Source organism: Rissa tridactyla, chromosome 21 (genome assembly GCF_028500815.1).
Source record: "Rissa tridactyla isolate bRisTri1 chromosome 21, bRisTri1.patW.cur.20221130, whole genome shotgun sequence".
Taxonomy (NCBI): Eukaryota; Metazoa; Chordata; class Aves; order Charadriiformes; family Laridae; genus Rissa; species Rissa tridactyla.
The window spans coordinates 2,806,136-2,829,188 of record NC_071486.1 but is presented as its reverse complement, the minus strand read 5'-3'; the positions used below and the strand labels follow the sequence as shown (position 1 = coordinate 2,829,188).

General features: G+C 50.9%; 1 protein-coding gene across 11 annotated transcripts in view; it reads left to right on the top strand.

Moving 5' to 3' along the window:
- ANKS1A (ankyrin repeat and sterile alpha motif domain containing 1A) overlaps positions 1-23,053 on the top strand; it is a 112,760-nt gene that overhangs the window by 71,861 nt on the left and 17,846 nt on the right. For 10 of the 11 annotated variants that reach the window (XR_008463228.1, XR_008463227.1, XM_054181010.1 and 7 more), the window contains 2 exons: positions 1,159-1,225; positions 9,847-9,953. Coding sequence is in view for 9 of the 11 variants with exons in the window: in XM_054181010.1 (XP_054036985.1) it covers positions 1,159-1,225; positions 9,847-9,953 (174 nt within the window). In the remaining 2 variants the exon portion in view is untranslated. Of the gene's footprint in view, positions 1-1,158; positions 1,226-7,360; positions 9,954-23,053 lie in introns of those variants that run through there. The other variant, XM_054181012.1, reaches the window with a different exon arrangement.

Here is a 23,053-nt window from a genome sequence, read left to right as displayed (position 1 = left end):
TATTTTATTTTTAATTTTCTGCTCGGTTATAGGTTGAAGACTGGGGTAAGCAACCAGACCTGAGCCTCTTATGTGTCTCATCGCTCTTTGGAAAATAGCGGGCGTTAGCGCTTTAGAGTATTGAAAATTGTGAATTGACTAATTGAGGTGCAATTTGTCAGGTCTTTTGTCTTAACAGAATTAACCTGGTGGTCGTCGCTGTCAGTTTTCCCTCTGCAGCACTGCATTAGAAAGCCTCGGCTTACAAATTCTGCTCGGGGACCGTTTTTGAAAAGTTTCTATTCTCATTTAAGAAAGTATCCTGTAGGTTGTATGAAAATTACAATTTGTATTTTTTTTTTTTTTTGGTGGCAAACGCAGTGATTTATATGCGACTTTTAAGCGGACTTGAAAAGACACCCTCTCAGGCAGTAGTTTTTACCTTTTTTTCCTTAATTGCATGAGGTTTGCCTTGAGCTATTGACTGCGACTCGCTTAAATCGGGGGATGAAATTGTCTTTAGCTCCCTCTCCTGGGTAGTTAAGGCATTTGCCCCCGCGATGGTGTCGCTTTTGCAAACTTGAGCTATTTTCAAACTCTTTCTGAGCATCGCTGCTGTCGGTGGAAGTGGTGAGGAGCACAGCGTCCCTGTGCAGCGTTGGGAAATGTGATGGTTTAAAACCAAAAACCAACAAACCAAACCAAAAATACCCAACAGAACCCAGCCGGAGGTGACGCCGAGTTTCCTTTCCATGCTGCGAAAGAGTTAGTGAGCTGCATTTCTCCGGCTTTGCTGCTGGTGGAGGTGGGGCTGCATGTTTGTACAGGCTGAGCTGAGGAGTTCGGGGTTCCTTTCCTTCTCCCGAATATTTGTGCTCCAGAGGGATGGGTTTGTGGGAGCTGTTAATTTTCAGGCACTGGCAAGTTGTGGAAGGGAAGGCTCTCTGAAGTCCCAGCCTCTCCCCACCCCTCCTGAGTCATCCATCCTTATGAAGACGTTTCCAGGCAAGGTGTTAAGGGTACCTTTTCTGGGTATCTTAACATCCTTCCCTGGATTTCTTCGGCAGCCACGTGGCGGGTGAAATCCCGGGGCTGCCTTTACCTTTTCCTCAGGCTTTATGAAGAACGCAGCATGTCATTTTTTTTATACCTTTATTTTTTTATTATTATTATTTTCAGATTGAGAAAATCATGAGTTCCATCGGCGAAGGCATCGACTTTTCCCAGGAGCAGCAGAGGATCTCAGGTACCGTACCCGGCTCGTGTGTGTCCGTCTGTACAAAAAGAAGGTGGTGGCTCCTGCCTGCAGAGCTCTTGAACCTGCCCTGGCTCCCAGTAGGGAAGGGAAGGCTCTGGCACAGCAGGAACAGACCTCCGCTTCCCAGCGTAATGCTCAATACCAGCAATTTGAATTCAATACTCCCCTAGGTAGATTAATTTAATTTGATATAGTGCAGGTGTCCGCCCCTTCCAGCAGGTTTTGAGGGGGGGAAAGGAGCTGGATGAGGAGCACTGGACCCCCAGCCTGATGGGAAAGATTGTTGTTAATGTTGCTTATTATTAATGTTGGTTAATACTCACGCAGTGACAGCAGTGGGTGTGTGCGGGGGGGGGTCTTGTTTCTTGTTGAAACTGCCCATTTATGAATATTGGGGCTTAGTATTACCATTTAGGATACAGCAAATTTCGAGATGATGTTTTGCATCTTTGAATAGCTTTAAACAAAGGCTTATTGCCGAGAATCGTGGAGTTTTTTATTGGTGCCTTCCAATACCTGAAGTGACTCCTTACAGTCCTTCCCTCTAGGCGGAGAGGAGAGTTGCTGCCTCGTGTGCGGGGTCTGGGATGCTTCTTGTGCTCTTCTCCAAGCTTGGGGCAGTAAAATCAGCTCCGGAACGCCTGGCTCGCTGCCTCTGCTCCCACAGCCCAATAACCACGGTGTTCTCATGCTTCAGACTTCATAACTAGTCTGTTCTCAGTGTGTAGGAGGAAGATCGGGTTTCCTGGACACGTGAAAAAAAAAATAATTTAGAGCTGAAAGATGGTGTGAGGAGTCCAGGCAGTATCCCAGGGACAGAAACTTCTACTCATCCTGGCTCCTGCAATTACTGTTGTTCTCGCCATGGGCTCTGAGAAACTCGAACTGATTGCTTGCAGTTCTCTCCAGCCTTTCAGAATATGTTTGTCTCAAGTTTCTGTTCTTCTCTGGAGGATGGCAACAAAATTTTCTGTACGCGGTCGGTCTGAACCCGAGCCGCTGCGTATTTGTCCGCTGGCTGCTCTCACAATTCCCCCAACAATCTTGCATTTGTTTCAAATACATAATGCAGGAGCAAGATGCTCTTTTTTCTGGCTTTTTTTTGGTTATGCAAGTGTGGGGCTGTCCCTTTGGAAACGAGTAGAACCTCTCCGGAGCCCTCCACACTCTGGTATTTTGTTCTTTAAGGCTCTCAAAACCCTTTCAGCTCTGGGAGGATGGGGCGGGGATTTTCTACTGAGAGTTGTACATCAGGGGGGCTGTGGCCAAGATATCAAATTATCCGTGTTATCTCTGCGGCAAATTCACCCATCCCGGCTGCACGTTCACTGCTGGGCACGGTTGGAAATAAACTGGGAATAAAACTGCCATGGAGGGGCCGGTTTTCCTCTGGAAATTGGGGGCTCAGAGGTGGCGTCCGGCTGATGGTGGGGTCAGTTGTGCGAGGAGGTGTCCTTTGGAGTCTCTTTGTATGTCACAGATTAAGAAACGTTTCTTGGGGACCAGGAACGCATGAGCAAAGCCTGCACAGGGCGAAGGGTCCTGCTCCGGCAGTTTGTCTTAATTGGAGCTTACAAAGGACCAGTTTTGAGTCTGGTTGCGTTAGAATAAGGTCTAAAGTGCGGTTTCTGCCACCCAGCCTCTAAAACAAACCGGCCGGAGTAGCTGGAGTGTCGCAGTGATGATTTTGCAGTGATGATTTTTTTTTCCGGCAAAACTAGCCCATAGAATGTTTTTTTGCCAGAATATTTTAACATTTCTTCTCCAAGTTTCCACCAGTAAAACTCTATATGCCCTATCGTTGCTTCAAATCATCACAATTTCTTTTTTCTCTATATTTCGCCTACATACTTCTGTGGCCTTGAAGTATGTAGTTTTGTTAATTTTATAGTAAAACTTCATAAATAGTGTGAGATGAATTAGTTGCGCATGATTTCGTTGCTTTTTGTAATTTCTGTAAAACAAGATGAAGAAGACGGAATCGTAGTGTCACTTAGTGCATTGATTTTGCTCAAACAGAGCAATGGCCTCCTCCGGCCATGTTTGCAACTATTCTAACTCTTGTCTCCGCAATGCAGCATCAGAACGGCGGGACACGATCCTGGGTTAAAACACTCCGCGTTTCCATAGATGTTGTAAGTGGAGCTGGATGAGGCGCAGGGAATAGCGAACCCCGTGCCGAGTTTGTGCTCGGGATCCGGACTGGAGCAGCAGAGGGAACCAAGTCTCAGTTAAAAAACCTTCCTTCGCTGCTCCTGCCTTGGCTCTGCAGGCTCCTTTTGTCATTTTACCAGCTTTTTTTCTTCTGTTTTTGTGCCCCCTTTGGAGGGGAGGGGGAATTAATAGAGGAAGGAGGGTTTGATACCGGTGCAAACATCCCCAGGTGTGTCTCCGTGCTGTTGGCACAGCAGGGAAATAACCTACCCCTTTCCCAACCAACTGTTTCAGTGCTTCAGCATTTCTGAGCTGCTCGGGAGGTTTATTTTAATTCTTCCCTTCGTGGGATGCAGCTTTGCTCGGGAAAGCAGCAGTTTAAGGGACCTGTCCTCCCTGCTGCTGGCAGAGCCGTGGGTCCTCGGAGCCCGCTGGCCATCAAAGGAGGAGATAATTGCTTGGCTTTAATGGTGCCTTTTGAAAGGGAGCTGTTTGGAGTGAGACAGGAGCGCAGAGCTTGATGAAATGGATGCTGATGAACTCTGCTATCGGGGGACTGAAGGTGCCTAGATACCACGTACCGCTCAAGGGTTTTAGAAAATCTACATCTTGGAATTGTTGTCGTAGGAAACGCTTTCTGCCGGGGGGACCAGCTCAGCCGTGGCAGTGCTGTCCTCTGGGATGCTCCCTGGGTGACCGAGTGCCACCATTGCAATAGTCAGGAACATTCCCACCTGTTCAGGGACACGGCTTTCTCCGATGCCTCTTGGATTTCTCAGGGGGGGAGGATCGTCCTCCCCAGCCACTTCTGCTGGGGCAGCGGCTGTGCTGGGAGCAGGACTGGGGTGATGCCAGCTGCGGGTCAGCACGGGTGTCCGGTGGCCGTGCTCTTTGGACGTGGTTAATCTGCCACGTGCCCCAACGTGGGTGATGCTGGGCTTTTTCCGAGCCTTCGTCTGGGTATTGATATCCACTAAACCAGGCTGCTTGCAGGACAGGTGCTTCATTAAGCATGAATTTCTCTTCTCTGCCTCTAAATCAGGAGCAGAGACAAAAGCAGAACTGGAGAGTGAATGTGTTTGCCGTTACTGCAGCGTCATGGAGGATGCTGGAGAGCTGCCACCGCCAGGGATTCTGTCCTTTTAAATCCTTCACCTCTGAACTGCTGCCTCTGAACTGCGCCGGGCGGGCAGCGTCTCCCCTTGATGAGATGCTAATAGGTACCCGCACACGCGGCTCACGCGTGCCATAATAAAGCTTATCTCCTGCCCATTTGTCGCTTGGGTTTTTGCTTTGGTGAGGAGGAATCCACCATGCCCGTGGGAGTTTAACCTGTGCCTGCCCTAGATGCTCCATACTGATTAGGACTTCGGTTTTCCAGGGTCAAATGCCTTTGCAGAGGGATGCGAAATAGCGTGTGGGTTTTGGTTTAGCATCTTGCTTTGTGACGAGCCCTCCCCTCCCCGAGCCAGTCCGTAGCTGTAGCGGCGCCTGTGATGGATCGATATGGTTAGTGAAGAGGTCTAACATGGAGGGGAGAGGAGGAGCCAGCACTTCAGCGAAAGCCGCCGTTGTGCGGGGAGTTTTCAGCAAAATGGACACCCATCCCTGGGAGCAGGCGGCCCCGGGAGCTGCCTTGTCCTTCAGCCATGTGTTTTCCTGCGGGCTGTGCTGCGTTACGCTTGGTTTGGGATCCCTCATACGCAGATGAGCTGCTGTACGTAGTCCCTGTTTCTCCTTTTCCAATAAGGGCGGGAGCCAGAGAGCGGGCAGCGCTCTCCCAGCCCCTTGGGGCGAGGACAAAGGCTGGCCTGGGCTGCGGGCACCCTCACGTCTTTGTTTTTCTAGCAGCGTTTTTAGCTTTTGCTCCTCCGGACTTGGCTGTTTTAACGCTTCAGGTCATATCGCAAACGTGCAGGGAGCTGCGGGGAACTTCCCGAACGCTCACACATCCTCAGAAACGGGTGAGCTTTGAGGATGTTGGTGCTCCTGACTGGTTTGGTGTCTGGAATTGTTAATTTGGAAAGGTAGAATGTCCTCCTTGGCAGTTACTGCGGAGATGAGTACATTTGCAGTCTATTTATGCAGTTATTGCATACAAGTGCCTTGTGACTCGGGAGAGCAGGGACCCCTGGAGTCAGGCTGGAACAAGCCCGGGCTCTGAGACGCTTGGGTTTGGGTCCCTGCCGTGCCCCACACCTCCCATACCAATCTGGGCAAATAGCTGCTTTCTGCACCATCAAGCTTTCCCCCGTAAAACAGGGTAAAACCTAACTTCTGTGCCTTGCCACGGTGTGATGGATGAGCGCATTAAACTTCGGAGGCCCGTGGATGATAAGGTGATTAGATAAATTCTGGCATCTTTATAGAATTTGGAGCTGGAATCTGTTTCTCGGCCAACAGGTTTGACCCTCTCATTTCCTGGTAGAGCCTGTAATAAAATCTTCCAAATGCATTTCCCGAGGGTGGGGTGGGATAAGCGGGAGGAAAGGAGAAGTCTGTCACTGGTCTGTGTTGGTAGGTGCTTTTCGGAGGTTGGGGAATTAAGGAATCTCCTAAAGGATACCAGATTCCCACCTAACCTTTAGCTTAAAAGGGTTTTCTTTTGGCACGGGGACAGAGGTTTGTATTCACTCTGTGCCTCTTTGCATGCGTGTTTTGCAGTCCCGCGTTTCTTTAGCTCCAGCGACCCACCTCTGACCATCTCTCCTTTCCAGACGTGGGTCGGAGGGGTCGGGGAGCCCAGGTTTTGGCAGCAGAAACTCAACCCCACAGCACCACAGCCTCTCATCTCGCTCCTGCCTTTGGACAAGAGACCTGTGTGGTGCTGGCTGGGTTCTGGCGATGGGTCAGGGCAGCGTTTCTCTCCCCAGAAGCAAGGAGATGAGTGGGCTCTGCTCAGTACATCAGCTTGGTTGCGGGCAGGAGGCATCTGCAGGGGGTGCGTTTGGGGCTGCGAGTTCACCCTGAGTTGTCTTGAGACGCGAGGAATGTGCTCGGCGTTTTACTTGACGAAAGAGGGAGGAATTTGTTAGCAATCTGCATTTGGCTAATTGATCTTGGTTCCAGTAAAGTCGGAAGCTGGCTGTATTTCTGGCATCGGATAGCATTAACGACCACATTCTCCTCACCCATCCATCTCGCCTAATGCGCTGCCGGAGTTTATAGCCCCCCCTCAGTGGATTTAAGGACTCTCAGCTGATGATGGTCGCCAGCTGGGGCAATAGCTGCCTGACTTGGTTGCCATGCGTGCTGGCTTTGTGCGGGGACAGCAGTTTCATCACCACTTGCAGTTTTTCCTTCCCAGTGAAGCTTGGGCCTGTGTCCTCAGGCCACCCCAGGTCACGTTAAACCGTTATCAGTTTCCATGAACAAACAGGGGGATGCTTTTTGTCCGACGTGACCCACCTACTTATTTCTTCCTCCGGACAGACTCAGACTTTGCACTGAAGGTCATTATTGAAACAATAACTTGCAGAAGGACCTTTCCGAGCCCTGGTCCCCTCTCCCTTTCCTGTTTTCCTTGAAGCATGCTGGCTGACTTGAGAAATGTCTTGCAAGAGGAACTGAATTGCTTGGCTTGCCTTTTTTTTTTTTTTTTTTTGCAACTTTTAAATAGTCTGATTATTTCTAACTACACTCTATTGACTATTTCCCCTCTGCAGACCTTTTAAAGGTAGGATTCCTAAAACGTGGAGCATGAGGAGAAGGCCGGAGCTGAGAATTAGGAGTTTGTTTTAATCAGAAGTTGAGATCAGGCTCTTGCTGGGGGGCACAGGGACTGGGATTTGCTCCTGTTTCATCCTTGTAACATCCAAATATTCAGTGTATTTTGGACTTCCTTCTTTTCAGTCTGGGATGTTTGGGGGCATCTGTTCTCCTCTTTTTCTTTTTAAAGTGAAACCTCTCCGTTCCCCTCCCTCCAATACCCACCCGCCCCCCTTCATTTTGTCTTGATTTGAAGCGGTTTTAAAACCAGAAAACCTGCACTTGGTGTCACTGTAGGTTTCCCCTTTAAAAGCAGAAATACACTTACGAGCGTACAAAAGGCTGAGTAGAGTAAATAATTTCTTAAAAAACGAAATTCAGGAGCTCAGAGGAAGGAACTGCTGTGGTTTCATTCCCCCTGCCAATACCCCGGCTGCTTCCAGAAATGCTGTAGTAGGCAGCAAGCAGCCTCCTCACCTCTCTCTCGATAAATTAATTCTGAGCCAGCCACAAATCACTTGGAACTGTCAAAGCAGACCTGTAACGTCATTTTTTTTTTTTTATTTGAAAACCCAAGCCGTGTAGTCCATCATCGAGTAAATATTGAGAAGTCGGTAATTTCCACTGGAGAGTTACAAAGCTGCCGTCTCCCTCCCCGCTCCCGCAGCTTCTGCGGGGAAGGCTGCTCGCTGCCGTACGCGGATGGAGGAGCTGGGAGGGGTAAGAGGATGAGGAGAAGGGAGGGACAGGCGATGCGAGAGGAGACAGGACTGCGAGTGGAACGGCGAGCCTGGAGCTGGCTGCCTTCAGACAAAGCCCGCTGCTGCGGCGCTCGGCAGGGACGCGCCACGGCTCGGTGAGGGGACACGGCGGCCAGCGGAGCAGCAAGGATGCAGGGAAGGATGGAGAAGGGAAGGCTGGAGACCCCGGGGCGAGCGCGGGAGCTTGGTGCATAAATTCCAGGTTTAGATGCTGACCTTCTGCGCGGGCTGTGTCAGGGGAGGGAGAAGGAAACCTTTTGTGCTCTCTGCGTTTCTCGTGCTGCAGCGTGCACTGGAAAAGACTGGGCAGCTCTCCGGAGCGCGGCTTGCCCGGCAGAGGAGCTCTCCTGCAGACCAGAGCGGCCGGATCCCTCACCCCAAGAATTTCCAGCGTGAGCTCTGCCTTGTGCAGCCATTGCAGCGGGCGGGGGTGGGGGGAAGGATGGCTTGGAAGGTGCCACACAGCTTCAGCTGACCTGAAGGTTCAAAGAAAGCAAACCTGGTTTTCCTGATCACCTTTTTATTTGTACCCTTGAAACAGATGCGCTGAGAAGCCTGAAAAATTCTGCCCGTCTTGCGTAGCAAATTCCCCAATGAAAAGGAGATCTCTGAACTTTTTTTGGTCATATTTAAGGTTTCGAGCTTTTCTAGAGGAGAGTAACAAGTCACTGGACTCTTCCCAGGGCTGAGGGAAGGGAGAGCTCGTCTGCAAGGCTTCCGTAGGGTGTTGGGAAGAATCTCGTTTCTCAGAGGCTGAGAGGAGGTGCCAGGGCATGTCTCGGACTTGAGCTGCTGCAGGAGGAGCAGAGGGTGTGCTTGCTTTGGGGTTCTTTTTGTTTTGAGGTGGTTTGGAGGCGAGGAACTGAAATGCCTCCTCCTCCAGAGCTGCTCCCTGTCTGAGCGAGGGGCTGGGATGCGGCAGCTGAAGAAAATGAAGGAAGGGCAAACGCAAGCGAGCACCAAACACCTGGCAGGACTGGACGCACTGGGTGAAAACCCTACCGATTCCTCTGTCTCCCTTGCTGCCACCCGGTGTAGTTAGTCTCCAAGAGCCGCCAGCCCGCTCCGAGCAGCGTGCTGCAATGCCGTGCGTCCGGATAGGTGGTAAAATGACAGTGCCAGGACTCTCGGACTCACACTCGGGGTCTCTCACACCTCTGCTCCTCTTAACACCGTAACGGAGAGGAAAAAGCCCTTACCATGGTTTGCCTCTTTCAGGACTGCTTGGGGAAAAAAAGTATAAGCCCTTCTTTCCTTCTGCTGCAGTTTGTGTGCTTTCTTTGTCTTGCATGTCTTCCTGCGGACAGCTGCTCTAGCCTGGCTTCTGCTGCTTTTCTGACCGTCCGCCGTGTCTGTTTTGTGTCTGGGCTGCATGAAGATGTATTTTCTCTCTAGCTGCTTTGTGCCTCCGATGCGCCCGGCCCTCTCCGCTCTTCCGCTCTGCCGGCTCGGGCATCTGACGTTGCACGGACCAGAGGACCCGCGCAGCTCTGTGTGGCTCTGAGCGGCTCCGCTCCCCTCCCTCGCACCCGGGACCGGCTGGGAATGCCTCAGGGCAGAGTTTGCTGCCCTCCTCCCGCCCCCTCCAGACGAGCCAAGGATCATCTGCATCCCCACGGGGTTGGGCTTCCTGTGTTTGCCTGGCAAGAAACTCGCCTGCGCCCTGCAAGCAGTGCATGAGATGTCACGGTCCCAGGAGCGCTTCTAAACACTTTGCCCGGGCAAGGTGTTTCTTTTTCTGAGCGTTAACTGGGGTACAAATTAAACCCGGAGCCCACGGAGGCGCTGGAAGCTTGTTGTCCATGGTCTGTGCACACAAGAGGAATTGTCTGCCAGCTGATTTGTTGTACTCTGAGCATAATTTTTTGAGTTTCTTTATGGTAATGACTATGATGTGGCAATGCCATCTGTCTTCCTCAGAGTGCCGCTGCTACCGCCTTAACGGTTTTTCCCTTTTCAAGCGTCTGCCGATTCCTCTCTCGTCAGGTTCGCGGATGCTGGAGCAGAGTGTCGGGGAGTGGCTGGAGTCCATTGGCCTGCAGCAATACGAGAGTAAGCTGCTTTTGAACGGCTTTGATGATGTCCGCTTCCTGGTAAGTTGCTGGGTGGGACCCAGGGGCTCTAACAAATGTCTTGGCCAAACCTTGGCTTGTTATCGATCCCCCGCACCAGCCGCGGAGCGTAGCTGGGACCCGCAGCCCAGCAGAACGGTCTTGGGGATGTGCAGAAGGTTAGGCAAAAGGAAGAAATGAGGGTTGTGTTGGGTCAGGTCATTCATCTGCGCATTTAATCCAGGTGTTATAGTCTTTTCACTACAATTTTGATACAAAATTTTATTTAACTCTGCCCCCTAAATCTTTACTATCAGATTTACTCCAGAAATGGGAACCGAATTTACTTGTGTTTGGAATAAATCACTGAGCGGTCTGTGTTCTGGACTGTGAAGGAGGTGGTAGACCTCTTGTTGGAAGTGTCCTTACCCAGAGCGTGCAGGCAGGATGTTAATGAGCTGTACCTAATTGCATTGACACTGTTGGCTCTGAAACCTAATGATAACAAGATGGTAATGCTTTATGTTGAGGCGTTTTTTTAATAACCAACGTCTTTAAGCTGCGTGGTGTAAAAATCTGAGAATTCGTATGGAACGATGAACTGCAAAGAGGGAAAATCTTGGTGCTGCAGGAGAGTTCTTCCTGCATGGCTGAAGGAAATGCTTTTTGAGTGTGGTCTCCCAAGTTTTGCAAATAAAGAATTTGTAAAAATGGATGCAAACCTTTGGAGAAGTCATTTGGGCTCATGTACCATCCGGCCTTGGAAAGGGAGCGGGGGCATCTCTTTGGTGATGTCCAGGAGGACGTGTGTTTGACAATTGTGTTGTGAGCTGGGGGAAGGGGGGGTCAGCAAACACGGTGTCCCTCTGGTGGTGGTGAGGGTACATGGGGGCAGCTGGAGAGAGAAGGGAAGACGGGATGGGGCGTGGATGGAGGGACAAGGCAGTGCACATCCGAGCGGCGTCAGGAGGGGTACTTACAGGCAGGACGTAATTACGCTTTTAAAAAAATGACCTGAGCAACATGATAAATGCCCCCGTGAATGTCGTGGGATCTCCAGGCACCCTTAAAAGTTGAATACTGTGGCAGTATCCAGCCATACCTCGGGGCCTCCACGGCAGGCAGCTTGTCCCCTCCTCTCCCCTTGGCCTGGCAGGGCCAGTCCCCCCCAGAGCTGGGGTTTGCTGTGGTTTATGCACCCCCAGCAGAGGAACTGCCGGCGACGGGCCGTGGTCTCGCCACGCGCCCTTCTGCCTCCACCGTCTCCTGCTCCGGCAGCTGCGTGGCACCTTCCCTCTTCCCTGGGGAGGATTTGGGGTGAGCTGCCCCTGCAGAAGCCCTGGTGCCCTCGCTGGGTGCCAGCACCCCCCGCAGCCAGGCGGGACCAGGGCTCCGGCCCCGCAGTGTCCCACCCAGCTGGTCCCAACCCTCCGGTGGACCCTCGGCCCCTGGGTCTGCTGTGTTCAGGCAGGGTCATTCCGCTCCCTGCAAGGTTTCAGCATCCCCTGCACACTGTGGGGGTCAGATGCAACTTCGGGGATGCTCTGGAGACGGTACGATGAATTTAAATTAAATAATACCCCCTAGATCCCTGCTTGGGATCCTCTGCTGAGGGGTCTTTGACCTTCGCGGTATCAGTGGGCTGCTGTCACTCCAGCGGTTAGCAGATAAAAACGCCTTTACTCTGCCTGGCCCTGCCTGACAAGTGTGATAGACCTCTCTCAGCACACAAGTTTAATAGCGAAGGCAATTAACTTTTCACTTGTCCCCAGAGAGGCAGGAGCTGGAGGCTCGGAACCAGGAATTTTTATTGACTGTGCTTATTTGCAGTAAATAGCAACGCTTAGTTGCAAACCGTCTGATGCAGAATTTTGTCATTTATGAGCAAAGGCTCCTTGTGCGTGTCTCAAAATGGGATTTTTATGGTGTATGTGGCAAAAGTTGCTTTTTAATACTGGATATTTTTCTTCCCCATCCAGTGCTGTGTAACCGCTCCCAGTGGGGGAAATCGGCTTCTGCGGGTTTCGGGAGGTGGGACCCTCTCCTCGCTCAATTTTAAAAGGTCAAATAACTTAACAAAGATTTCCTGCAAAACCCTAGCTGATTTCCATTTTGCTGCTTATCCCTTTTCCGAGGCAGTTGGCTCTGGCAGCCGTGCCACGACTGGCTTTAAATCCTTTCATCCAGCGTCCCGGGAACCTCAAGCTAATGCAGTCAGCCCAGTATGAAAGTTGAATTATTAAGAATCTTTTCCTCTGTGGCGTTACTTGCCTTCAGCTTCTGATGCGGGAGGAAAACCTTCAGCTACAGTACAAATGAGGCACAAGTAGTTAATTTGCTTTTAGTAGTGATTTGGATGTTCTCAGATGAATTATTAAAGTTGTTGTAAACACTGCAGCTGGCGAGCGCAGCGAGAGGACCTGGATGCTTGGCTCCTGGCGCGGCAGCCCGTCCAGTCCTTTCCTTTTTTTACGTAACAATTTCTGTATCAACTGCCACTTTCAATCGCTAAGGAAGAATATTTCAAACTAAGTGGCTTTATTTTCCTGGAGTTAAATGGTTTCTGTGAAAGGATTAGTCCCTATTAGGGCCTCATTATGTTAAATATTTCAAGGTCCAGAGAATGCCGAGTAACGGTTTGCAAATTGCCAGATGGGCTATGAGGCTAATTAAGTTTTTAGCAGCAAAAATTAAGAAGTTGGGAGCCTTTTGATGGGGAAACGCTCTTGTTTTCTGTGTAAGATTTCGCGTCACGGGGTTTTTTTTGCAGCGCGCCGAGGATGCTCCCTTGGCTGCCAGGGTCCCTGGGGGCCCATTTGCCAGCAAACGAGGAGCTGGTGCCTTGGGCAGAGCAAGAAAAGCATCGCAAGAGCAAACTGTCGGATTTGTAGTGATCCTACTGCTGTAAAACAGAGGCAGCGCCCTAGAAGAGCTCTTTAATATGCTTATGAAGAATGTTCGGCCTGCAGTCCATAGGAACTTCAAGTAGGATTAAAGAAAACAGGCTGGCGAAGAGCGTGTCCTGTAACCGTGGTGGGTGAAATCCGGGGTTTGCTGGCACAGGGGCATTTGCTGTTGTTCTACGCTTAAGAGAAATAGGTGTTTAATATGTGCTACCTACCCGGTCGGCAGTGCAGAGCCGTCGAGAGACAAGAAGAGGGTACAGAATCTTGTATATGGTGGTTTTAGTGCTCTTACAGCCCGTGCTGTAGCCCGTCCTAGTTTCAGGAATTCCTCATTTCCTGTGTATTTTCTTGTGTTAATTTGCCCCCCGGATTACCCAAGCCCTTACCCCCCAGAGAAGGGAAATGATTCATGAAAGTGATTTTGAAAAGTGCTCTGTAAATATATCAGGATCCTTCATTAGACGTTAATCTCGGAAGGCAGAAACACGCGTTGTTTCTGAGAGTCATAATGCCGTTTTTGCGTAAATCCAGAGGTTCGTTATTAGGTGATTAGCTCTTGGGACACGGACCGGCCGTCTCGCCGGTGCCGTGCGAGCTGCATCCCGGCATCACCCCGGGGGCTGCTCCGGCGCTTCCACCGCCAGCAGCGACAGCGGGAAGGGACTTGGGGGACCTACAGGGTCACGCTGGAGATGGAAACCGTAACGCCAGCCGTGAGCATGTCACAGGTTTCCCCTCTAAAAAGAGAAGGTAGAAGTGTATTTTAGCAGATGGCTGGGAATGTGGAGCTGAGGCTTCTCTGCTCTTGGGAATTCCAGCTCTGCGGCCGGGACAACCGGCAGCCGGAGCCCTCGTGCTCCGGCAGGACCCCTTGCTCACAAGCGGGCGAGATCAGCACTTCAGTTGTCAACGAATTAAAAATTCCTGGTGCAGTTCAGGTCTGCTTTGGGAAGAGAGCGATGGCTGCAGTCAGGACTGACCCTCTGCGTGGCTCTGCCAGCGCTGCTGTTCTTTTGGAGGGATTCAGGACAAATAATAGAGTGTTGTACGTAGCATCGGTTGGTTCTGAGCCGTGTCAGGGCTTGCTGGGAATGTTCTCACTTTAGGAACTTGTAGAGATTTTTCAGGGTTTGTGAATTGGTTATCGGGGAAGAACAAGTCGACACAAGCCATGGTGAGGAGAAGGGAGTCCCAAGTGTTGATGGACACAGCTGCGGGGGGTCTGGGAGCCGGGATGGGACGGGACGCTGCAGACGGGCTCACCAGTGTGTTGCTTTGTTCCAGCACTGAACGCAGAGTTTCTCCATCAGTGTTCCCACAATGTAAAATTCTTGTTAAATCTGCAGAGGAAAACAAAATGCTGCAGCGTTTGACGTGACTCATGAGAGCGTCTCGGTGACGCTGACCCGTTCCACAGCCAAACGCGAACCCAGGAATGCTTGTGAGTGGTTCAGAGGGAAAGATCTTGATCAAGACTTGGGCCGAGGGAGGGTATTGCTAACGCAAGTCATCAGGATTAGTTAAACATCGATTTGACGTGACGTTAAAGCTTACTTGCCAATGGAGGTGTTTCTGGGAAGGGACTGAAGTCTGTATTTATTTCAGATTCTGTGCAATCTTTTGGCTTGGCTGAGGGAAGAAAGGGGCTATAAAAGATGGATTTGGGTAGCTTAGTTTTCTAAAAGACCGAGTTCTCTTTCCAAATACTAACATCTACATATTGGGCTGCGTTTCTGTGCCTGGAGAAATTGTGATATTCCCTTTAAGTTGCCTCCAGTAGCTTTGTTGCGGTGTTTTATGTGCAATGCTAGGAAAGAGGCTTTCCCTGATTTTCTTGCCGTTACTCTCCAGCAGGAACAGATTCTTTTCCTCATCCTCTCCCTTGCCACGGAATGACCTTCGCTGCTGGCCCGGGGCGACGGGGCTGTGACACTCGACTTCTGCTTTTAATGGGGGGCTTTAATTCGAAGAGCAGCCTGTTCAGCCAGCTGGGGATTAAAAAAAAAAAAAAAAAAAAGGCTAAAATGGAGCTGGCGCTTCAAATTCTCCTTCTCTGCTTCGCAGCCCACTGGAATTCTTTCATTAGAGGGGAAAGGTTTATTTGCGCGATGGGTAAACATAGCTGAATGGAAGCCGCTGGCTGAGGATTGCTGGCATGGGCTGTGCTGTCCTTGACTTAGCAAAAATACAGCTTTGCGAGTAGAATAAAGTCCTCGGCAGAATTGTTACCTGCGCTGACGAGCCCCGGATACCCCAGCACCCTGCGACCCCCCGCCTGCAGGGACGCAGCCCTCGTGTGCGGGGTTTTGGGAGACCCAGTGCTTCATCCTTCACCAGAGGAGGGAAATGAAAGGTCAGATCACCAAACCATAGCAAGAGTGAGCGGTGTCATTCAGAAAAATGGGCTATAAATCGACTTAATTGTCCTTGACCGGTAATGAGCTGAGGGACATGCAAGAGTGGGGAAAAATGTCACAAGAATATGGACCAAGAGGGATTCCGCTGCTCCAAGAGCCGGTCCCATCGCGTCTCCTGTCATCACCAGTGCCCTGCAGCAGATGCTCCCTTCGGGAAGTCCACGGGAAAACTGGTTTTGCACTGGGAGATGTGCAGTGCATCCCAGTGCCCTGAGGCAAACCCAGGAATGACCACGGGGAAGGGCCAGGCTGGACTCTCCTGTTCTGGGGAAAGAAAGGACTTTTCCAGTGTAACAAGAAGGAATCGCAGTAATTCATGGTGGAATTTCCCCCACAGAAGTGGGGAAGGAAATGCCATTACCTGCACCCTCACTACAGTATTTTGTGATCCCGCAGATCCCATAAATGTGTCCGAGGTGCTTGCAAAAGCTTTTCCCTTCCCTCGGAGGGCTGGATGTTTGCTGCCACCCCAGACAACTTTTCAGGCTGACATCTGAGAAGGGCAAACCTCGCATGCTCTGGCAATCGTACCGTTATTCTGTAGCTGAACTTTTTATTCCGTCCAAAGACATTTTGATTCACAAATGAGCAGGTAAAAGAGAACATAAACCATTTTTATGGCTTTTTTTTTTATTTTATTGTTCAAGCCTGGATTCCCATGGAGTGTGTGGAAAGCAGCTAATGTTGATTCAATGAGACAGCGTCAGAAATGGAAATCTGTTCTCCTCGTGGAGTGCCGTGGGCTCCTCTGTTTGTTTTTTTTTTTTCTTTTTGATTTTTTTTTTTATAATTGGGGAGAAGTGGTAGAAAAACGATGGCATTGGAAGAACGGGGTGTCTGCAAATAATTTAGAGTACTGACATTAATTTGATTAAATGTAATTCAGTGCCACGTTAGGTTAGCCTGCAGTGGTCTTCGTTACGAAAGAGCCTTTCTCTTCTCTGCTCTGTGCGTGTGTGCGAGCAGAGCGGGGGTGAAACGGTAGAGAGGAGGCATTGGCGTGGGAGCAGGGCTGAGGCGCAGCTCCACGGGCCAGGCTGGGTCCCAGGACGTGCATCTGGGTCTCCTTCGCCCTGCAAATCCCCGTGTTTTGGGGGCTGGCTGACATCTGCACCATCTTCATTTCCACCCGATATCCGTCCCGTTGAGCACGGGGCATCTCCCGGTGTCCTCAGTGAACTGTAGCTCTGGTTTGCATGATCCGCGTCGTAACTGCTCGGCTTGGCTTGGCAGATGCTGGTCCCCTGGGCAGCAGCCAGGCTTTTAGCATGCTCTGAGAATGTGTGTGCCCCAGAGCTTTTTCTTTTTTTTTTTTTTTTTTTTCTTTCTTCCTATTTTCATATAAAACTTGTCATTTTATAGTAGCCATCTGGGGAAAACTTAACTGACATATTCCAGTAGTGTTTTACACCCGGTAATGGTCTATGAAGAACAGTGACTATCAGAGATCCCACAGAGAAGGTTTTACTGCTTCTGCACTTGGTGAAACAAAGAGAAAACTGGGGGTGATTGCAGCTGTTGGAGAATACTTTAATATAGCCCCAGGAAAGCCCCCGTGTGCAGGTTGTCCCTGGGCAGGTAGACTTGGTTTCAAGCTGGAGCGAGCTCTGTTCAGCCGGGCAGAAGCTCTCAAGCAGTTGGTTCTGGACTTGGGCTTCCCAAATCTCTGTCCTGCAAATCTCTGTCCTGCGGCACCATTCGGTGACTGAGCTGGTAAATTGGGGTGTGTCGAGGTGGGGATCGGTCACTTCTCCCAAGGAACAGGCTATAGGACAAGAGGAAACGGCTTCAAGTTGTGCCAGGGGAGGTTTAGGATGGATATTAGGCAAAAATTTTGCACTGAAAGGGTTGTCAAGCATTGGAACAGGCTGCCCAGGGAAGTGGTGGAGTCGCCATCCCTGGAGGTATTTGAAAGCCAGACAGATGTAGAGCTTAGAGATATGGGTTGGTGATGGGTTTTGTCGGTGTTAGGTTGATGGTTGGACTCGATGATCTGAAAGGTCCCTTCCAACACAGGCGATTCTGTGATTCTATGCTGCGGGGGGAGTAAATACTGCTAATCCCTAGAGGTGCTGGCAGTCTGCTCCTTACCAATTGCTAATCAGATCTGGGGATCTCTTTGGCCCGGTTCACGCCGACTGGCAGATTTATTACTGAAAAGGCTTTCATTTCTTTTTACGACATGGGCAGGGAGTAACATCAGCCACATTATTACACGGTATTGTCTACTGTTTGTCAGTGCTGCCAACCTCCTGGAAATGCCTTTTTTTCCCTGGTCCCCAGACCGATTTTGCTGCCCTGGATGAACACCCGGTAAGAGCGGAATTGGACCCTTGCATCAGGGTTTCTGCCAAGCGTCTGAGTGGGAATCGATTCCTACAATGAAATGAAATATTTTATTTTTTTTTTTTGACAGCTCTCCAGTGGGTTTCAGATGCTACTTGGGTGGTTCACAAGGGCTGTGCTTTCTCCGCGATGGTATGGGGCGGGGAGGGGGGGGGGTTTCTCTGGAAGGGAATGGTGAGAGCGGGGACGTGCGATGATCCGGGGGTTGAGAGCACATTCCAGCTCTGACCGGGGAAACGCTCCCCAGGTGATGGACATGGACTTCACGGAGAGCAGCGAGTTCAGAGTGGATTTTTGAGGAGCAAAGTGGGTGGACCAGACCTAGCAATTTAGAGGATACTTACATTTGATTCATTAGTAGCTCCAGGCCCAATAAACATTAAAAAAGCCATTAAAGTAGCAGTTAATTTTTTTTTTTTCCCTCTCAATAAAATTGCCTGGACTTGACAACCATGACCGATTCCCTCCATTGCCATTGTCACGCTGCCAGTCTGCATGGGGAAGAAAATTAAACAAAAATGAAGTGGCTGTGTGCTAATCTAGGATTTATTGTAGCATTTTGTATACGAGCCCTTTCCACAATCAGTGCTCTGTGAAGAGCAAGGGCTCCGTTGTCGTGCCCTTAGCCAAACAAATACTTCTTTTCCCCTAGTTTCCACTGAACTATCTCAAACTGCAGATACCGTTAAGGGAAGGCACAAAACGCCAAGGATCACAAGACAAATTACAAATAGATATTTGTGTGACCAAGTGCGGGTCCCCTGGCTCTGAAATCGGGGCGTGCAGGTCCTGGTTTTGGGGTCGTCACCCTGCTCCGAGATAAATAAGCCCCTGGGGCAGGTTGGAGGGGTAGCTGAGGGAGCTGTAGGTATCTAGCATTGCCCGTAATCAAGGCTCTATTTTGGGAGGTTTTAGCCTTTTTTTTTTTTTTTGTCTGTAGAAGGGGGTGATGCTCTGTGCTGTCACCAGGGGGGCTCAGCTGAAAAGCAAATCATGCGGATGCACAGAGGGAAGGCAAGCTTGTTTCTAGGGCAAGCTTATAAATTAGCCCATTAACGAGGCGTTAGCTGCTCTTGTCTGGTGGAACGGGGTATATTAGTGGGGCTTCTTACTCCGAGCGCGGATCCGTGCAGCCCCTGTGTGGCAGGGGGCTGAGGCCGGCCGGGGCTGGGCTGGCGGCTCCCTGCCGCCTGCTCGGGGGGGTTTGGAGCTCAGAGGGGCTGGACGAGGCCAAACCTGCAGCCCCCAAACCCTGCGGGGACAGGAGGTGCTTCGTCATTAATCGCCCTCTGCAACTCCCTGAGAGGAGGGGGTAGCGAAGGGGGGTCGGTCTCTTCTCCCAAGGAACAGGCGATGGGACAAGAGGACACGGCCTCAAGTTGCACCAGGGGAGGTTTAGGATGGATATTAGGAAAAAATTTTAGACTAAAAGGGTTATGAATCATTGGACCAGGCTGCCCAGGGGAGTGATTGAGGCACCGTCCCTGGAGGTATTTAAAAGCCGGGCAGACGCGGTGCTTAGAGATATGGTTTAGTGATGGCTTCTGTCCGAGTTGGGTTGACGGTTGGACTCAATGATCTGAAAGGTCCCTTCCAACCCAGGCCATTCTGTGATTCTACTAATAGATTTGGGGACAGGGAGCTCGTCGCCGGCTGCGGTGGCTTTGTCAGCTCCCAGGAATACCTTCGTTACAGCTCATCTTTCTGAATTTCATCCCTTATCCTCAGGATGAAGCCCAGTGGCGTTGTACAAGCCTGGCAGTGGGAATAACCCGAAGCTCGGGCAGAGCCACGCGGGACTCGCCAAATCCCTCCCAGGGCATGTAATGGAGCCGCGATCTTCTGGGCTGCAAACCCTGTACTGCCTCCTTGCATTAAGCTCCTGAAAGCTCCCGCTAGCCAGAACTAACATGACCAAAATGAAGGTTTCTGATCCATTTTTCATCTGAAAAGGACAAATCTAAGTGGTGTTGAGGCTAAGGAAGGTGCAACCCCTGGTTTCAGGACGTGCTGTGTATTATCCTTGTTTAGGCTGGGTCCGTAGTAAGCTGGATGCATCTCCATCTCCTGCATCCAGGCTTTTTGGTTGCCAAAAGTAAAGCAATAGCAGTGGCAGCAAAATCCTTGACGAGATGCAAATTGTCTTGAATGTACTGAGGGGAAAAAGCAAAAGAGCTTTGTATGCATTAATCTAAGAAAAAATGGATGCTTTGGCTCATCCAGCTGAAGGCACTCTGCTGTAGATGTTTGCAGAAGCCTTTGTAGTCTGGAAAAGCTGTGTTTGGGTTTTGCATCTGTTGCTTTTAATAGCAAACACATTCTGGTCCCCGTCTTCCCTGCAGTCCCTCGCCTGTCTCTAATCCAGGGTTTAGTAACCCAGGCAGCCCTTGCGTTAGCCTGGGCTTAGCGAGACAGTCGGGATTCATTAAGCGGCATTGCTGGCTGGATAAAACTGCGTGTCCTATATGAAACTTTCTTTGCCCCGGGCCCTTCCTTAGCTGGAAAGAGAGAATGGGCTGGAGCCAGGCTCTGCGCAAGAACCAGCATCTGAAAATTGGGTAGTTAAGTGCCTGCGGAGCGCCCTGCTGGAGCAGGATTGCTGGCAGATTTCAGCAGCTCTGATTTTGGCACGCGTGCCTTCGGGGTCACCTAACTCGCAGGAGGGGACGTTACCTTCCCCGATGTACCCTCCGACTGTGCTTTTGTTTCTTCCCTTTAATGAGAAACCTGGAGCCTTGCAGGCGGTTTAATTACAGTGCAAGATGTGAAGCGTGACTGAAGCAGACCCCTTCTCTAAAATCTTGTGTTTCTGCAGGCGGGTCGGCTGCACCAGCGTCCTTCGGGGCTCCCCGGAGCAGGACGTGAGTCACTGGCAGATCTCTGCCCTCCTCGGGCGCAGGGATGGGGTTCAGAGGGGTCCCTCGCAGTGGTCTGTATTTGTGCCTCTCCACGGGGGCGGCTCTGTTCAGCTCTGAGGAAGCTGAGGGCCGGGTTGGGGGATGAAAGCCCAGTCTGGCGCAGCCAGTTTGGACCCAGGGAGTGGGATTCGCCTTGCCCTATTTCAGATGTCTGCAGCTGGGCTGATCGTTCAGGCTCTTTGGGTTGTTGGCGGGACCAGAGGAGGACTCATCTGGGTGATGCATTTCACCCCATGGTAGATGCACTTGCTCTAGAGAAATAGTCCCTTCCTTGACCTAATACACGTGTGCGCAGCTGAAGCTTAGCGGGGTACTTCTGTGTCCATTGCAAAAAGAAATGGCAGCCTCCTCTTCCTGGTGGATTTTTTTAGGGATCATCCCAACCCTTCTGGTAGTAAAAAATTGCCAAAGATTTTGCTACCAAGAGTGATTAACATGCGCCATACTAAAATCTGCATTAACGCGGGGATGTGCGTTCTAGGAACAAACCCCGAACAAGCCACCTGCAGTGCAGGAAACACTGGGAGCTGGTTTCCCGATGGAAGCCAGGAGAAAAAGGGTGAGGTGTTGGGATGGATGGGGCTGTGGGGGGTCCCCCGTCCCCCCTGTGCGGATGGAAGCTCCGAGCTCCCCTTGGCCCCGCAGCCGGGAGAAACACGCAAGGTAAAAAGCACTTGTCACAACGGATGAAGTCTGAAATACGTCTTCAGAAAGTCTTTTTGATTCTAATTGGCATTCCTGAGGCTGCTGGAGGAGGGCAGAGGGCTGGGCTGAGAGTACAGCGAGTCCCTGGGAGCAGCCGCTCCCCCCCCGGGCGTTTGCTGAGCCCCGTCCTCGGAGCACCCGCAGAGGGGCTGAGCACCAGCTTCCAGCCTGGGAGACGGCGCCTTTTGCCCTGGTCGCCGACCTGTGTCAGCATCAAAGGGGACCTTCATTTAATTAAAAAAAAAAAAAAAAAAACCCAAACGCAAAACAAAACCAAAAAAACCCACAACAAACCCACCAAAAAATCCCAAGGAAAAAAAACTAAAAATGAACAAATAAAAACCTATATGGGGATCATAGAATGTGTTGGGTTGGAAGGGACCTCTCAAGGCCATCTAGTCCAACCCCCTGCAGTGAGCAGGGACATCTTCAACTAGATCAGGTTGCTCAGAGCCTCATCCAGCCTGGCCTTGAATGTCTCCAGGGATGGGGCCTCCACCCCCTCTTCTGGGCAACCTGGGCCAGCGTCTCACCATCCTCGGTGTAAAGAACTTCTTCCTGATGTCTCATCTAAACCTGCCCTGCTCTAGTTTAAACCATTGCCCCTCGTCCTGTTGCTCCATGCCCTTGCAAACAGCCCCTCCCCGGCTTTCCTGTAGGCCCCCTTCAGGGACTGGAAGGGGCTCTAAGGTCTCCCTGGAGCTTTGTCTTCTCCAGGCTGAACAATTGTTTGAAAATCAAAAAACCGTCCCCCAAAACCCCTCACGAACCCTCACAGCAGTTTCTCTGAAGTTTTGCAGCTCTGCCTCAAGGCAGTGTCCCGTTGTAACGAAGAGGCCCTGTTTCATCTCAGTGATGAACGCCTCGTTCCCTTCTCCTCCGTGAGCTGCTGGGTGTGGATGCGTCTGCCATCACCCCTCCTCGGGACAGCCAAGAACTGGCTCGGGGACAGACCTGAGATCCTTCAGGTGCCCGTTGAGCTGGCGGTGCGGAGGTCGGGAAGGATGGGGCTAGCGGTGAGCAGCGAGCGAGACGCACCGGGGGAGGCAGGGAAGGATGAAAGCCGTGGTGAGACCCCGGCTGGGTCTCCATGGCTGGGAACCCTCCGTGCCTGGGGGGCTTTTTGTGCTAATTCTGGTTGCTGGTTGAGCAGAGAGGTGGGTTTGCAGGAGGTTGAGCAGAGCAGGGCACCAGCCAAACCCACGGCAGTTGCTGCGCCGGAGGAGCGTGTCTCCGACGCAGGTGGCAGCGGTGGCCCAGGCGGAGCATCTCTCTGCCCCTTGGCTTTTGTCTGAACAGCGTGTTAAATACAAACAGGTTTAAAGTCTGGTTTGAACGGCTCATCTGTTCGGTTGGCAAAGGTTAAAAGATCTCCGGCGTGTTTGCATTTAATTATCTATTTTAGTGGCAGATTATTTTTTTTTTTCGTAGGAGATGAAATCTGGATGGGTTTAAAGGACTTTTCTCTAAGCGGAGGCTCATGCACAATAGACTGTAATGATTTATTTGGAGCTGCTATGCTTTGTCTATCCTTGTTAAGTACTCTGAGAATACGGACTGGCACTGAGGGAATTTAATGTGACACATAAAAATAAGGAGCGTCGGAGAAAGCTGAAGGCTTCACAGTATTTAACTAGCTTGTATCCTTGCCTACATAGCAAGCAATTTTCCTTAAATTTGAGATGCCCAAAGTGGGAGAACACCTATTGCTTTGCCTTGGGGCTGGCACTGGCCGTGTTGGTGTAAAAAAAGATGTCCTTGGAGAGCCTGAGCTGCCAGCCCCATGCTGCTGGACTGGGAGGCTCGATGTTGGAAAACAAGCCCGAGTGAAAATGTAAATAGGATTAGCA